Here is a 17148-nt window from a genome sequence, read left to right as displayed (position 1 = left end):
CACATGGGAAACAATGCTTTCCGACACGCATGTTTGCTGAGGGAATTTAAATGTCAGCTCCCATAAAACCATTTGTTAAATATGGTCAACCGGTGTATTGCTTGTTGCAGATTGGCTACCATATGCCCAGATCTAACTAATCTGTTCTTCTGCTTCGGGATGGACAACCCCATACGCCGGCCTGTTTCTGTGGACCGCAAGCTGTATGTCAAGGACAGCTTTGCCTGCCAATGCTCCGGCGAGCTGTGAGTACCGAAAAATGTGTGTGAAGCGGTTTACCTGCTTCTACAGGCTTAGTAATCGCTGCTAGAGAATTTCCTAAACAGTATTTATATGAAGAAACGCGCAGGCAAAGCCTTTTTAAACGTCATTCTCCGAGTATTAAGATAGGACCGCTACGCTGCTGATTGAAAGTTTGTATTTTTATTAGGGCATGCCTTATGCTAAATAGCCCACTTTATGTTTTAGGCGACCTGGACATCTCAGCTCCTTGTATTTGCACGAGCGCGGAGTATGACCACAGTGCTGGCATGCGCGTGTATCGCTTTACTGCTAACAATACTGCATTTAACTCTATACAACACAAATATATTATCTCATCTTTAAAAGGTTCTACTCCCGTTGATCCATTCCAACGTCCCGCGCTTGAAAAACACGCAGCGGATGAACAGGTTGTGCCCGGTGGTGCCACCCCTCTGCGAAGATCCCAGTGCATGAAGCCGTTATGCCGAAGCACGTCATGCGTCTCAGCAACCAACCCATTGTCAAGTGGATTTACCTGGCTAACACGTGACCGGCAGGCATGGATGCCTGCCAGCTGTCTGCTGCTGTCGATTAGACAGCCCCAAACGGTCAGGCAGTGGACGCCCTTCCAAACATCTACAAGCTTCAATAAGCACACGCGCGTCGATTGACCAAGTGTGTCCAGGCGGCTAACACCGCCACTTTCTGTACAACGTGATCCAAACACTTGCCCAGGCACATGGCTCCCAACGCAAACCCCTAGTCCAACCATACTATGCTATGCTGAGACCAAGCGAGAGCAATTGCACCTAGCCGTGCTGGCTGCCGCCAGCCACAGATCTCACCACCACATGTCAAGCCACCTACTTTTCCTCAAGGTGAGGACAAACGCAATAACTCACTTTCCTGTACAAGATTGCACTCAACATGTTAATAATTTGCTAGCCCACAACAACGAATCACAAAATGTCTTGCAGCTTTTCGCTAGCTGCTTCCGCTGGTTACAATACGCTCATGTATATCAATGACTCTGTAACACTCTAGCTTATTTGCATACAATTTACGACTTCAATTCACTATACACACTTATAATCCCCTCTTTCTATATATTCACGTTCGCTCTCTATCGCTGCTGTTTCCGACTCCTTTGCTCTCTCTGAACAGTCTGCCCGACACCTTTACGTTCGCTCTCTCTCAACACTCTTCTCAACTCCCTCGCACTGTAAAATCCCGTTTTCCTCTACCAGTCCAAACATCTTAATGTTGCCTAAATTCGCTCTGCTGCTTCATTTCTGCTTGTGCCGATTCTTAGAACCATTTTTTCCTCGGGCTCTAGCAATTCTGCAACTTTCAATGCTGCTCTGTTTTGCATCACGTATATTTCTTGCTTTTAAACACATTATTATGAAGCGCATGACTTAGGCTGTCACTCGGTATAACCTTATAATTGCCTGGCATACGCAACTCATACAACACTACATCATTACATAATACTACGCGCACATGGAAACAATGTTTCCCGACACGCATGTTTGCTGAGGGAATTTAAATGTCAGTCCCATAAAACCATTTTAAATGTCAACGTGTTGCTTGTTGCAGTTGCTACCATATGCCCAGATCTAACTAATCTGTTCTTCTGTCCGGTGGACAACCCCATACGGTGTTCTGGGGACGCAAGCTGTAGTCAAGGACAGCTTTGCTGCAATGCTCCGGGAGCTTGTAGAGTACCGAAAATGTGTGTTGAAGGTTTACCTGCTTCTACAGGTTAGTAATGCTGCTAAGAGAATTTCCTAAACATGTATTTATATGATAGAAACGCGCGGCAAAGCTTTTAAACGATTCTCGTATTAAGATAGGACCGGCTATGTGATGAAAGTTTCTATTTTATTAGGCATGCCTGCTAATAGCACTTTATGTTTTAGGACCTGGACACTCAGCTCCTTGTATTTGCACGAGGGAGTATGACCCACAGTGTGGCAGCGTGTATCGTTTACTGCTAACAATACTGCATTAACCTGATACAACAAAAATTATTCTCATCTTTAAAAGGTTCTACTCCCGTTGATCCATTCCAACGTCCGGTGAAAACACGAGCTGATGAACAGGTGTGCCCTGGTGGTGCCACCCCTCTGGAAGATCCCAGTGATGAAGGTTATGCCAAGACATGCTCTCAGAACAACCCATGTCCAAGTGGATTTACCTGTAACACTGACCGGCAGGATGTGCCAGCTGTCTGTTGTTCGTTAAGACAGCCAAGGTCAGGCAGTGGACGCCTTCCAACATCTACAAGTTCAATAAGCACACGGGTCGATGACCAAGTGTGTCCAGGCGGTAACACGCCACTTTCTGACCAACGTGATCCAACACTTGCCAGGACATGCTCCCAACGCAACCCCTGTCCAACCAACTATGTATGTGAGACAAGGAGAGCAGATGCACCAGCCGTGTGCTGCCCGCAGCCACAGATCTCACCACCACATGTCAAGCCACCTACTTTTCCTCAAGGTGAGGACAAACGCAATAACTCATTTTCCTGTACAAGAAGCCCGCAACAACGAATAAACACGTGTTGTGGCTTTTCGCTAGCTGTATTTATCAGATACACATGCGCACGGCAGCTTTTAAACAATTCTCATGTTAAAACACAGACTGGCTATGAAGGTGAAAATTTCCATTTTAATAGGCATGCCTGCTAATAGCACTTCATGTTGTAGGACCTGGACCATCAGCTCCTTGTATTTGCACGAGGGAGTATAACCCACAGTGTGGCAGCGATGGGAAAACGTACAGCAACCCGTGTGAACTCGACTGCGCCAAACAAACTAACTCACACCTGCAGCTAGCTTATGCTAGATCATGTGACCAAGGTATGACATTCTTACATGGTGCATGTTTATATTGATCAAGTCAACTATATTTCTCATTTAATTTGAATATTACTAATACAGACTATGTCTATGTATTAGTCTTTAATTACATCATCATGTCTGAGGTGAATCAAATTATTTATACTTGTTAGGATTTGCACCCGGTCAGCGACCATTCGAACAGCCAGTCAAAACCAGAGCAGATGCCCAGGTCTGCCCCGGGGGCACCACACCCCTGGAAGACTCACGGGATGCAGGCTATGCCATGACATGTTCTCAGAATAGCCCATGTCCTGCTCGATTTACCTGCAATACTGACCGCGCAGATGCTCCAGCAGTCTGTTGTTCTCTAAGACAGCCCAGATCGGGAGTGCAGAATATTAGACTCGTCAATGGAGGTATAAATTTACAATATATCACTTTGATTTCAACCCATTCTAACTATTTTCATAAACAAACAACAATTCAGAAAAACTGTCAAAATATAGTTTATGAGTAATGTTTGGTAATGACTCATTGTAAAATTCATTCGATATACACGTTTCACACGTATATTTGCCCATTACATCTATTAAGCTAGTTTATTAGATGTCTATTAGAATACGCACATACTTGAGAGAAAATTTAAACATCAGAATTCAGATTTAATTTCAATGCTATTCCGAGTATGGTGTACCACGCGATTGAGATTTTTGTTCACCCAACTGAGTGGAACTGGGCAATGTTGATAACACTATATGAGAAGAGATTTGTTAAACATTTCGTTCCAGAAACAGGTACACCAGTAGCACCATGCATTTGCACCCGGGAGTACAACCCACAGTGTGGCAGTGATGGTAAAACGTATAGCAACCCGTGCGAAGTGAGATGTGCAATGGAAGCAAACCCAGACCTACAACTAGCTTATCCACGATCCTGTGACCAAGGTGCACCTATAAACCGACTATTAAAATGTGTTAATTTTTCATGATTATCATTTTCATAAGAAGTTATTAGCGTTTCATTGTAGATTTACTATTGGGGGTTACTATATAATTCGTTTACTGCCAATTGATCCCGGCTGATAAAACCAGGAAGACCCAGATCATTAACACTGTCGCATTTCTATATATTCTATATACATCTATATTTCTACATTACAACTTTAAGTGATGTTACAAATACCTACACCAAACTAAGATGCTTAGAACACCAGTTCTAATAGGCTCCCTCCCCTTGTATTTCTGCAGGGCAGACGAACAGAACAAGCCCTTCGACAACACGCCTGGACCCCATTTGCACGCAGGATCGCGTTTCCGGCACATGTGATGGCAACGAGAAACGCTGGTACTTCAACGCGGACACCAAGCGCTGCGAGCGCTTTGTCTACAGCGGCTGCGGCGGCAACGACAACAACTTTGCGATGCGGGCAGATTGCATCGACCGTTGTGGCTGGCACATAGCCCGGCCTCCACTCAACGTCCTCTGCACCATAGATATCGACGAAGGACCGTGCACAATGAATCTCACTCGCTGGCACTACAACCAGCACACCGGACAGTGTGAGGAATTCGCGTTCGGAGGATGCGGTGGAAACAGGAACAAATTCTATGACGAGCGTAGTTGTCTGGGAGCTTGCAATCCCAATGGACTATTTGGCCTCCTGCGCAAATAGGCTGTTTTATACGTATTTGCCCACCTACAAATTCCACACATTTCCACAGATTATGTAGTTTGTTTAGGCTTACAACGTTCGACTATTTCAATGAAAATGACACGTGTACACACCTTCATTAATTCATTATGTAAGGTTTTAAAGGAACTTGCTCTTTTATTGTATGGAAGTTACATTATAGCACATTGTAACCTCACTATTGAAGTGCATATAGTTAATGCAGTATGAGTATTAATCAATACAGTTTGAATTGAAAAACAACAACTGATCACTAGACAAGATTATATATACTACAATTGTGCATAGATTTGTAACAGCAACTTTCAATAGTTACAATACTATAGATACTATATTATTATAAAACTTTATATTAGCTGGCAATGGTATATATGTGTATATATATACATATATATATATATATATATATATTTATATATATATATATAGGCTGCTATTGATAAGGAGAGTACATGAACCAGAGAGATTGGTGGTGCTCTTGTTGCCCCAATATACCTCATATACTATTATAAGGAGTAGTAGTTGCTATGTACGATAGTTTACATTAGAACAATGCAACTTGAATCCATACTTGATGATCTTCATAACATGAGACAACAAGATTATATGCATGTCACAAATCACTAGCTTATAGAGGTTTAGACGCACTGTAGAATAATAAAAGAGTGTACTGCTCATAGCTCTGTGACCATATAAGGATACCAAAAGATCTTGATAATAAAATCGTTTTTGCATCGATAAATACATTGTTTGTGTGACTAATTTAAAGTACGCTAGATAGAATAAAAGATAATATTAGCTCTATATGATATGAATGTTGCAAGCAAAATGCCTATATGTAAACTGTTGGATGTATAAATGAAAATAACCCAAACTGACATATCCAATAGAACAGCAGACAACAATGGTAAAACTAATGTGTGTATCACTAGGACTATTCAGATTGCCTCTTGCTGTTAGAATGTCTAAATCATGACGTGATGAGTATATCATGTCTATCTGAAGCTTATGGGTTGAACAAAGATGTCTTTTCTACACATTTTCATCTTTTTATTTCACCGCCATATAATCGGTTTACTCGACTGAACAGAGTGCACTCTGGTGGTCTACCATGGCATCAGTGAATCTGTGAAGCTTACCTCGAGCTAGGGATCTGCACTGTAGCAATATAGGATCTCCAGGCTGCAAAGCCAGGGCTGAAATACAGTAAAGTCAGAAAAATGTCAGTACTACGTACATTAATACTACACAAACAAGTTTCATATTAGTTACTGTTACCTGCATAAACACATGATTGCACATAGCCTTTGGGCTGGCTGTGAATGTTTGCTAGTAGTAAATGACCTATAGATACTTCAAACATATGACCTGATCAGCATGTACCATGCGGTACCTAGCATGTATAGTCAGCTATATATTTAATCTGTGTAGACATATTTATAGTAACTGCTAAAAATGTAGCCGATACCACACGTCTTACATGTTGCAGCATGAAATTATAGCACATAATACCTGTGCTGTAGTCCAGTTCTGCTAGTTCATACTGCTGTAATGTATAATACAGGTTGCCTCTGTTGAAGTAAATGGATCCATTCTGTGAAGCCAGTTTGGCAGCCTTTTCTAAGTCATCAAGTGCCCCGCTTGTGTCTTTCAACATGACCTATTGGCAAAAAATGCACACGATTACAAAAATAATAACAGTAGTAACTAAGAAATACATCACGCAAGTGTAGTTATTTATTAATCCAATTACATTCAATCGCACCTTAGCAAGAGCCCTGTTCATAAACATCGCATCGTCCGCAGGTTTCTTCTCAAGTGCCATGGTATATTCAGCAGCAGCCTGCTTGTACTGACGGTTGGATAAATACACGTTGCCCAGGTTGTAGTGAGCTAGTGCGTGTGTGGGATCCTTTCTCACTGCAGCCTGAAAGTCTTCGACTGCATTCCTCATGTCACCAATACTCTGCAGATCACATTATGCTCTGATTAGGTTCTGCAGGCAGACTGATGTTATAGCTGCACTGTGAGATTACCCTTTTTAAGTCCGTTTCTGGCACTTATATAATTACTTAATATATATATATATATATTTATTTATATATATATATATATCCTAGTTTATTCACAAAAAATGTTTAAACCGCATACCTGCTGTATGACACCACGGTTTGACAAGTGTGCTGGGCTAGGAGACAAATGAACAGCCGTGTTCATGTCCTGCAGGGCAGCGAATTTGTTAGACATCTGCAAGCAGACAACTGCACGTGCTTCCAATGCCGGGGCATATCCTGTCAGGAACAAGTGAGATTTAATCATTGATGATATGTCTGTTAAAAATTTACAGGGAAATATACGTTACACTATAGTTACCACTAGTGGCATACTATGAGTTGCAGCTGACCATGTAATCGAAAAATATAGATTTAAGAAAAACTTCATGAAGCCCATTTGTACCTACCAACTGCAACTGATTGTGTTACCCTATATTTACACACCTGGATCTAGGCTGACGGCAATAGATAAATGATTCCAAGCTTTCTGGAACTTGCCTGCAGCCTGCAGGTTAAAAGCTAGAGCAATCCTTGCTGGAAGGTAGGTTGGTTGGAGCCTCAAGACTCGTTCATAGTCTTTCCTGCAACAGGTTTAATGTCCATACAGCATATTAATACCATCTGTCACACCAAGTCTATTTCTTATATGTGAATTACTGATCTCACTAATAAACTCTGTATAGACAATAATGCTGTAATAATACCTCGTATAAAGTATGTATAATGTCCCTGTATGTATATTGCATGGCTGAGCTTGCATTTAGAACAATAACGTCTCAATTATCTTCTTAATCACGAAATCTATGACGTTAATAAAATTTTCACCTTGCCCAAAACTGGGCACTGTCAGATCCATAATCCATGAGCGCATTTGCACGACCCACGTAAGCTTCGAGCATGAATTTGTCTAGTTTGGCAGCATCAGAGAAACAGAGCACTGCAGTTTGCAGCTGCTGAAGCCTGTGCAGACATGGTGTGAATAAAAAATGCAATTCAAATATTTGACTTGGAATTAGGAAAAATTCATGTAAAGAAGTCTGCGATATGGTGAAATGTGAAATCCGATAGTTTATATATTTACATATTACTCATTCACAATATGCAAAATCACAAAATATTTTTTTTATAGCTTGAATAATTTAAGCTTATATTCATTATTTTACCTAAGTGTAGGATAGTTAAACATCAGTGGTATACACAGTGTGTGTATATAGTAGTGCATAGCAAGTGCCTACTAGTGGTGGCACTTATTTAGAGTGAGTACTGCCTAGCACACATCCAATGTGCTACATTACCTGTGATAGCACACCCCGAGTGTGTGGATTATGACGGGATCATATGGGCACATATCATGAGCTAGTACCATGTCGTACAGTGCTGCCTCAGTATCGCCGATGTGGAGGTAGAGAAGAGCTCTGTTTGTCACAGCTCTAAGCTTCAGCTTGCCTGCTTTGTCTAGCAACAACACCAAGCTGAAGTCTTGCACTGCCTGTAGGGTCAAACAATAACATTCCAATGAGCTCAACAACATATAACTATATGTGTTTCATAATTCCTTACGCATTCTTAGCTAAAGCTAAATAATACGGCGTAATTGTACTTTTTATACTTTCTTATACTGGCAGTGTGTGATAGCATGCAAATGCAGACTTATCACGAGCTTATAAATAAAAGCATGCAAATGTTCATCAAGCTTGAATTTCATGGTTAAATAACCACACTACTAACCAATAACGTTAACGGCTTTCAAAGCCAACTAAAAAGTTATTTAAAATAAAGTTCTTACCATTTGATACATTTTTAATTGTTGAAGACATATCGCTCTATTGAAGTAGGCAACAGCGCACTTCTTGTCCAGTTCAATAGTTTTAGTAAGATCTGACACAGCCAATTTATATGCTTGAATTTTGTATTTTAGTGCTCCTCTGCAATATAGTAAGTTAATTAATTAGAATATTGTCATATTGCTTATCTTCAGGATGATTTTAATGTAAGTGAATAATATCCCACAGTCCCACCAGGTGATATGACTTGATAATATCATCACATGTATCCCAATTCGTGCTTAAGACGTTTGAAACATAATAGATTTATAAAATATATATATATAGCATACTGTGCCAATATTGGAGCATATGGTTATACATTGTGATGCTAGAATCTAGCAGGGTCTACCTGTATAAATATGCACGGGTACAATCAGGTCGCAATTTTATAGCTTCGTTGCAGTTGAGTATGGCCTTGCTGTATTTCCCTTCGAGACTATAGAATGCTGCTCTGCTGAGAAAGGCCTGAAATGTATCAACCACTTAGGAATGCCTTTGGACATATATGACGGACACAACAGAGACCTATCTTTGTCCATTTTATAAACTTTCGAAAAAACCCACTTGTCCAGCATATTGAGATAATTTCATTAAAAACGACGTTGATATATGTACGTATTATTGGATATCTCACCTGAAACAGACTTGGGTTGACTGCTAATGCTTTACTAGTGCTGAACATGCCCTTCTTTTTCCCTTGTTCCAACTCCAATTCACCTTTGTGGAAATGAGCCTAAAATAACAGGGCAGTGTGCAATATGACTCGTTTGATAAAACCCAGTGTTTGCCGATTGCCTGCATATATATATTTAATTTACGTGAATATCAGTTAATACAATACTTTCCAATTCTATTTATATAGGAAACACAATAGTGTACTTTAACAATTACATTCCATGAAAACATTTGAGTTTTACTTACCATACATATTAATTTTGCCCGTAATTACAAGTTAATATTTTTTTATATTTACATACTGGAATAATTTCTAGAAGTGTCAATCGTTATTCATGCATTATTAAGTGGGTAGCATGGTTGCTTGTACAGCATTTTAAAATGGTTACCATGTCATAAGTTAATTACCAAGTAAATGTATAAGAAGAATTTCACTGACTTTGACAAGAAATAAGATACTTACTAATGCAAATCTTTGGTTGCCTGTGAGAGCATTATTGAGGTAGTCCAGCGCAAGGTTGTGGTTCCCCAGCTCTATGTGGCTAATGCCCAAGCTGTAGTGTGCATCTGTCAGATCTGCTGTGGTCAGCTGCTGTGCTGCCTTCCTCTGCACTGATTCCTGGTGCGTTGACCACTTGGAGCCCTAAAATAATATAAATCAACAATTATATCACATGCAACCTTGCATATACTTATATATAAGCATTCACATGCATTGATACTAAATAACAGTTATCAACGTAGCCTCCGTCAGCTATAAGGCTTACAGAAATTTATGCTGCAATCATAGTAAAACCAGCAATATTATTCATGGGGGTCCATGTGTGTTAATACCACAAATTACATGTGTGAAGGGGGAGGTTTGACCAATTCTACATTAATTATCATCACAGTGTTTATTAGAGCTCAATATTATCAGATATTATGTAAGGTATCAGCAGTCACCCATACATGCACGAGCAATGCCTGCTCCAGACTCTCAACTGCTTCCACAAAATCTCCAGCCTTCATTTGTGCATTACCAAGGAGCAGCCAGTGGTGTGCTTGTGGCTGTCTTTGCAAGGCCATTTTTAACACTTCACTGGCCTGTAATAACAAAAAAAAGCAAGAAATATACCACATGGGCTTTATCACTTCAACACATGTACTGGAATTTAGATGTTTTGTTCTAAGCAGTAGTAACATGAAGTTCTATAACAATAAAATACATAAATGATGCCATGCACATAGGCGTTTGGCTAATTGCGTAACTACAGTGATATATTATACTTACACATTTCTACTTGTAACTTACTTATAATTACTTATAATATATATTTATATATTTACTTTAGCATGGTTTCCAAGGAACGATTGCACAACTGCTTCCTGGGAGGGTGAGTTGCGGAGACCAAGGTTGAGCTCTGCTGCTTGTTCTATACAGAATCTTGCCAGCTCTAGGTCTCCCAACTCAAATAGCAGGTCACCCTAATGGCAATGCAATATATTATATACATAATGAGTCAATGGAATGTTTCCCATATCAATAAAAAATGTTCACCACCCTACAATAAACTTGGGGGTCAAAATAGTGTGATCAAAATATTCTCCTTCAAGTTGATACACTTGCAACAATTTGTTCATCATAGCCCACCCTATACATGTAATACTGCAGAACATCAGGCCGTAAGTGTATAATCTGTGTGATTTCTGACAACGCCTTTCTGTGCATCTTCATCAGTCTGTAAGCCTTCGCACGGCATAATCTTGCTCTGATGTTTGTTGGGTCTTCCCTGACAGCCATCATGAAGTACTTTAGTGCCCTAAATGCAAATATTTACGATGAACATGAACATGCATAAAACAACAGGCAAGTCGAATAGATGATAAACCAAGTGATATGTTATCATATATACATATATAAAAACAAATAGTAATTAAACTCATACTTATAACAGTCTTTCTTTTTCAGCATGTAGATGATGCCGATGTTTACTAGAGCTGCTACAAGTGAGTGGTCCAGGTTAACAGCCTGTATGAAATCATGAATAGATGCCTCGTACCTACAACACATATGCAGAAAGATTCCAACATCTTCTTCCTAAAATTTGCTAAGAATCAATAAAAAATAACCTGCTGCAAACAAGTCTTCAGTAACATTGCAACATTATAAACACAGAGTAGAATTAAAATAACTAAAAGCTATAGCATGACAGGAAAGGTCTTCACAAATAATTAAGGCATTAAATTTTCATTAATCAATATACATATGTGACACTATACTGTCCTTTGAGAAACTATAAAGAATCTGTCCCATGTTTTATAGACACATGCATTGAAATTATAGTATATTTCCTGCATCTTCCAACATTTTCTTATATCATATCTTACAGTCATATAAAAATTAGGATAAACAAGGAACCGTCACTAATAGTTTTATTATACTTTAAATTAAAACAGTACGGCATGTTCACGTATTAGAACTACATACATTGATCAAAGAGAAATGATAAAACATTGTACTTGCTGATAGAATGATAGATGATTGCACGGTGAAAATATGCCATCACATTATCAGGTCCTGGATCCAGTAGCAAGGATACGCTAAGATCTTGCAAGGCCCGCCTTGAATCAACCCTGAAAGTTCAACTTCAAAAATTAATAATTACATTAAACCTGTAACATAACAACTATCAGATCAGTCATACCAACTATGGCTTAGTTCATAGATTTACATAAATGCCTATTGTACTAACTTTCGAAGTAAGCAGCCTCGATGGTAAAATGCTTTACTACTACACGGATCGAGGTGCACCACAGCAGAGACATCTCGCAGAGCCATTTGCCAAGATTCCTGTTGTATCAGTGCCTGTCCTCTCAGCAGCAGAGCATTGGTATTGTAGGGGTCTCGCTCCAGAATTACTGTCAGACCACTGACAGCCAACTGCCACTGCCTACATGGAATGCTTATTAGACTAAAGGTCGTCTTTCGAACTCTCTATACAACAGTACAGCCCATTAAAATTGCTAGCTACTTATATGATATATCATTGTATATTTCAATAGAAAGTGACGACTATTTATACAGTGTATGAATGTTTACTCCTTAATGCTCATCCGAATGAAAGCTACATTAAACAAATCACTGACGTATTTACTTTTATATTCATAAAGAATATTAAAAATGTGACTGTCACCTGTAGTAATGAAATAACAATGTTTCACTATACCTATATGCTATCTTATAATGAAAGAATAAGCATAGTTGGTATATTTTTGTAATTTTATCACATAGTAAGAAAATGGCATTACCTATCACTGAGATAAAGCTCCACCTGCTTCATGCGTGCCTCCGTTCTTGCTGGTGAGAGTTTCACGGCTGTTTTCAAGTCATCGTGTGCCAACGACAGTTGTCCATTCTGGAAGCAGAGTTATACAACTTAATTAAGAGGTTACTCTCACGGACCAACCTAACAGTTTCAAACGTGCAGTGCTAGCTAGGTTATCTCCCTTTTTCACCAGCAGGGGAGTATTTATATTTAGTTGGAAAAGGTCTCATATAGGATTAAAATGAGTTTTAATCGAACGAAGTACAATATTATAATCATATATCACTGATGTTTAGCTTAAGCTGGTGTCATGATAGTGATATAAATACATATAGTGGTATTAACATACTAATATGTAGAGTTCTGCTCTTCTGAGGTGACTTTCATAATCAGTAGGGCTAAGTGCAATAGCTTGGTCATAACTTAGTATCGCCATCGAAATGTCACCAATTTTCTCGTATACATCACCTCTGCAATTTGTAATATAGCAGGCATTACTTAGGCATTCATGTGCCATGATTAGTAATTTCCAGATACAATTTTAAGCAAGACATTTCAGCTGACTCGAAACATTACATGTCCATGCACATGCAAACACACAGACATACATGGGTGCAATAAGATTGAAGAAACATGGAGCAACAATTTGGAATATTGTTTACTTTACCTAGCACAAACTGACATGACTATACTTTTAACATTTAAACCATAAGAAGACAGCAATTTAAACTGAATGGTTTCATAATACTTCACGTCACTAAAACATATTTAGTGCTTAATTTTACCTAGATTTGTAAGCTTTGATGGGTTGGCTAGTTCCAGATATGATTTTGTTTAGATCTTCAATGGCAGCTTTAGGTTTTTTCTGCTTCAGCAAAAGATTGTGTCGGTGCCAATAACCATCCATCAACTGTGGCTCTAGTTTAAGAGATCTACATACCATTAAAAATAAAATAATTAGATGAGCAATACCTTAATAGCCTACATATCTAAGATACTCTAGTTACTTAATGCTGACTAATGGTGAAATTTCAATTATAACACATTTCATGCATACTAAAGAAAGTGCCACGTACTCGTCTGGCTTACTAAATATTCAATTAATGATTTGCCTTGAAAATGCATTTTTGACACAGAATGTACGTGCATATGGCAACTGTGATATGACTAAAAATCCAGCAGTACTTAGTTATGTCTTGATAAGCCATTTCCAGTTGATTCAATTTCAGATAGATAGCTCCACGTCGGCAAAGATGAATGGCAACAAGGCCCTCACTAGAATCAATTTTGCTGCTTAATTCGTTCAGCTCTTCTTGCACCTTCTGCAATAAAAGAGTGTGGCACAACAAATAATTAGATCTGTAATAATAAATTTCATATAATAAGATTTTAAACAGATAAAAGAAGCAAATTTAATGACGTTACGTATACCTAATGTTTCTTCTATAATGAATGTTTCATTCTACTGCTACATAGATTTTTAGTATATTTAAGTACTCTTAGTATACCTTACAGTTCATAAACTAGCATGCTCACGCACTTACGCAAAAGCATGAACAACTTTATACACGCATGCACGCAGGCACAAAAATATGCAAACATGCATGCACACATGCACACATGCGCACACGTACACAAGTACACGCTAGAGTTTCCATACCACTGTCAACTGGCCTTCTTTATCAGCATTAGAAAGTAGTACTGTCTGCCTGCTATCATCAGCATTGGTCTGCACTAGCAACTTCGGACATCCCTCAATCTCGATGGCACTACTTTCACTCTCTGGCAGTGGAAATACCTCATCAAACCATTGGTTCCATATATCTCTCACCCACTCTCTGTCATTCTCTGCCATCCTGTTTAACATTATACAAGAAGTAACAGCTCATAATTAATGGCCTTCCAGATGAGAAAATTATTATTACTGTTATGAGACACATGCTTTATCATGCAAGATAAACTGTTGAACTGCAAATGCTAATTAAGCAAGTACTGAGGCTGACTGATGCACACCACATGAAAAACAATGTTTACATGTTATCATTCCTATGTACTTCCGATTGACTCACATTCGATTTCCGACTACAAAGGCATACTCATCAAAGTCCAGTGAATCAGGAATACTCTTTGCCCTCTGTAAGGTTGGAAGTACATATCTCTCTTGCAAATCCTGTGACTGTGACCTGAGAAAAATTTTGATTTGTTGAAACTACATCAGTTTTAAAAGAATATATTAGCATAATAGAACAAACATTACTAGCGGCATTTGACACTTGCTATGAATATCTAAGTAAAGGTCTAATAAAATAGTGGCATTTTAAAACGTTTCATATAGTCATTATATGCGCGTCAGCAGCTTAATTGTGGCATAAGTTACGGATAAACAGGAAATTTCCTGCTACCCACCATACAAATTTGCCTTATCAGGAGATTTTAAAACATAAAATTTCCAGGTCCCATGTCCTGTTAGTGACAATGTATAAATGATACCTTTGTAGAACGCTTGGAATGTGCGCCAAAAACCTATCAATGTCTTCTTGTCTCCGAGTCGTGACGTAACTACTATCTGGATGACTCGTCTCTTTTACCTAGTACAACATGAGAGCATAACCACAAAACAGGCAAGGTAATTTTACACCACCATACACATATTAAATTAACATATTTTAACAGACAATAGTGACATAGGATCGCAGTTAGTGCTTAGCTTACCACTAATTCATTTTCACATGCTTCGTACAATTGATCTTCACTCCAATTAATGAAACCAGGATCTGCTTCAGTTGGACAAAGCTCAGGGGCTGACTCCGCAGATGTAGATGTAGGAGAGTTAACAGGCCGGTGGAAAAGCGTGTCTAGTGATGGCTGCTTTCTGAACACCAACCTGGGAATATAACACGTCTTCAATATAATTAATTGAAGCAGTGGCTCCCCGACTTTAAAATTTAGGATAACTTTACATCAGAACTTCCACATACAATGAGACATGGGAATAGGGAAAGGTGCAGTATAAAAAAAGTTGTAGTAAAACAGATGTATTTAAACAGGTAAGATTAAAACGAGTCACCACCCTAACAAGAAAATAGGAAAAGATTGTATGCAGACTTGACATGCAGAGATGTATGCAAATGAGAATGAGAACAACAGGTTTGAAACAGTAACTGTTACTTACTGCTCTCTAAGTCTGAGCTCATCTTCTCCCTCACAGTTACTTTCACCTTGACTGATTACAGATTCCTCATACAGGTTAGGATCAGCTGGTATGAGGTTCGGAAACAAGCAAGCCTGCAGAGGAACCCAGTCGTGATGGTAATAGCTAGCTAGTTGGTTTCATATAGATGGAATAACAGTGTAGATCATGAACGATTATTAAAAATATTTACAAAAAATGTACTTCCCCACCATGAAACAATTTACACAGGTCATGTTATTACAAATGTCACAAAAACATAAACCAACCAATTTCACTGCTAAGTGAGATTTACACTGCTTGACCAACATTATTTATAACGCAAATTGCATGCAACAGAAGTCAACAGAAAAACCGTTGTTAAGGATACTCTCCACGTTGTGCATGAAATTTCATCGATTTTTCGTTTTCAACTTTATTCGATGGCTAACACTATGTGCCACCTGTGTACATGCTCATGTCTCCATATAACGGTACATGTGAACCGTCAGAGCGTTTTTGCTTGCCCACGTACATGTGTAGTAAGCAGCGGCTGACGTCATTATGACGTCAAAGACATGATACAACCACGATATTCATAAGTAACAAGTGCCGCAGAGCGACAGCGCTCATCTAACCTCTACTGCGGTGACTCTGTGGTGGAGTGGTGGGATTCTAGTAAACCCTGTTAGCCCCAAATGTGTTCACATACACGCCGAAACAGTGGAATGCACAGGGATGGTATCAGGAACCTTCTCAAAAGAATGTTCGTTGGGATCCAATTATAAACAATCCGGCTTACTAATAGTACCGTCCAGGATATAGGTCCAGAAGTATCATCTAAACTTCCTTGTTCAAGATTGTGAAAAAAGTGTGAAAATTGGTACACTTGCATACTTTTGTATGCTCTTTCATTTTAAAAGAGGACACACGCGATCCACCTACAACTTCGGCCGCCATCTTGAATTCAAAAATGGCCGCCGTTATTTCTTAAAAAATAGCTATATCTCGTTAAATAATCTCGTACAGACCTTGAAATTTACTGACAGACCGTAATTTGGGTTACTATTTCATAGCAACAACGTGATGCATGTGATCCAAGGCGTTTTCGGCCGCCATCTTGAATTTAAAAATGGCGCCGCGTCATTTCTTAAAAAATAGCTATATCTCGCGTTAATAATCTTCGTACAGACTTGAAAATTTACTGACAGACGTAATTTGGGTTACTATTTCATACAACAACGTGATGCATGTGATCCAAGGCGTTTTCGGGCACTATCTTGAATTCAAAATGGCCGCCGTCATTTCTTAAAAAAAGCTATATCTCGCGTGAA

The 17148-nt window shown here is 39.0% G+C and overlaps 2 protein-coding genes across 4 annotated transcripts in view; one reads left to right on the top strand and one right to left on the bottom strand.

The window, feature by feature from the left end:
• LOC106813254 overlaps positions 1-5520 on the top strand; it is a 44194-nt gene extending 38674 nt beyond the window's left edge. For 2 of the 3 annotated variants that reach the window (XM_014817347.1, XM_014817364.1), the window contains 5 exons: positions 2349-2748; positions 2958-3110; positions 3263-3508; positions 3881-4036; positions 4340-5520. In XM_014817347.1, the coding sequence (XP_014672833.1) occupies positions 2349-2748; positions 2958-3110; positions 3263-3508; positions 3881-4036; positions 4340-4764 (1380 nt within the window). In that variant the 3' untranslated portion in view covers positions 4765-5520. The remainder of the gene's footprint in view (positions 1-2348; positions 2749-2957; positions 3111-3262; positions 3509-3880; positions 4037-4339) is intronic. The other variant, XM_014817356.1, reaches the window with a different exon arrangement.
• Positions 4896-17148, bottom strand: part of LOC106813278 — a 17078-nt gene continuing 4825 nt past the window's right edge. The window contains exons 7-32 of the mRNA XM_014817384.1: positions 15818-15930; positions 15358-15529; positions 15136-15233; positions 14715-14828; positions 14306-14501; positions 13831-13967; positions 13431-13577; positions 12995-13115; positions 12629-12735; positions 12073-12270; positions 11840-11953; positions 11266-11379; positions 10971-11139; positions 10667-10804; positions 10289-10423; positions 9801-9980; positions 9297-9395; positions 9012-9127; positions 8623-8761; positions 8132-8325; positions 7662-7796; positions 7281-7417; positions 6934-7073; positions 6548-6748; positions 6295-6442; positions 4896-5978 (exon numbers count right to left, since the gene is read on the bottom strand). Of these exons, the coding sequence (XP_014672870.1) occupies positions 5857-5978; positions 6295-6442; positions 6548-6748; positions 6934-7073; positions 7281-7417; positions 7662-7796; positions 8132-8325; positions 8623-8761; positions 9012-9127; positions 9297-9395; positions 9801-9980; positions 10289-10423; positions 10667-10804; positions 10971-11139; positions 11266-11379; positions 11840-11953; positions 12073-12270; positions 12629-12735; positions 12995-13115; positions 13431-13577; positions 13831-13967; positions 14306-14501; positions 14715-14828; positions 15136-15233; positions 15358-15529; positions 15818-15930 (3684 nt within the window). The 3' untranslated portion in view covers positions 4896-5856. The remainder of the gene's footprint in view (positions 5979-6294; positions 6443-6547; positions 6749-6933; positions 7074-7280; positions 7418-7661; positions 7797-8131; positions 8326-8622; positions 8762-9011; positions 9128-9296; positions 9396-9800; positions 9981-10288; positions 10424-10666; positions 10805-10970; positions 11140-11265; positions 11380-11839; positions 11954-12072; positions 12271-12628; positions 12736-12994; positions 13116-13430; positions 13578-13830; positions 13968-14305; positions 14502-14714; positions 14829-15135; positions 15234-15357; positions 15530-15817; positions 15931-17148) is intronic.

This window comes from Priapulus caudatus, unplaced genomic scaffold (assembly GCF_000485595.1).
Source record: "Priapulus caudatus unplaced genomic scaffold, Priapulus_caudatus-5.0.1 Scaffold23, whole genome shotgun sequence".
Taxonomy (NCBI): domain Eukaryota; kingdom Metazoa; phylum Priapulida; class Priapulimorpha; order Priapulimorphida; family Priapulidae; genus Priapulus; species Priapulus caudatus.
Note: the sequence above shows the minus strand (reverse complement) of the source record. Positions and strands in the feature narration are given on the sequence as shown.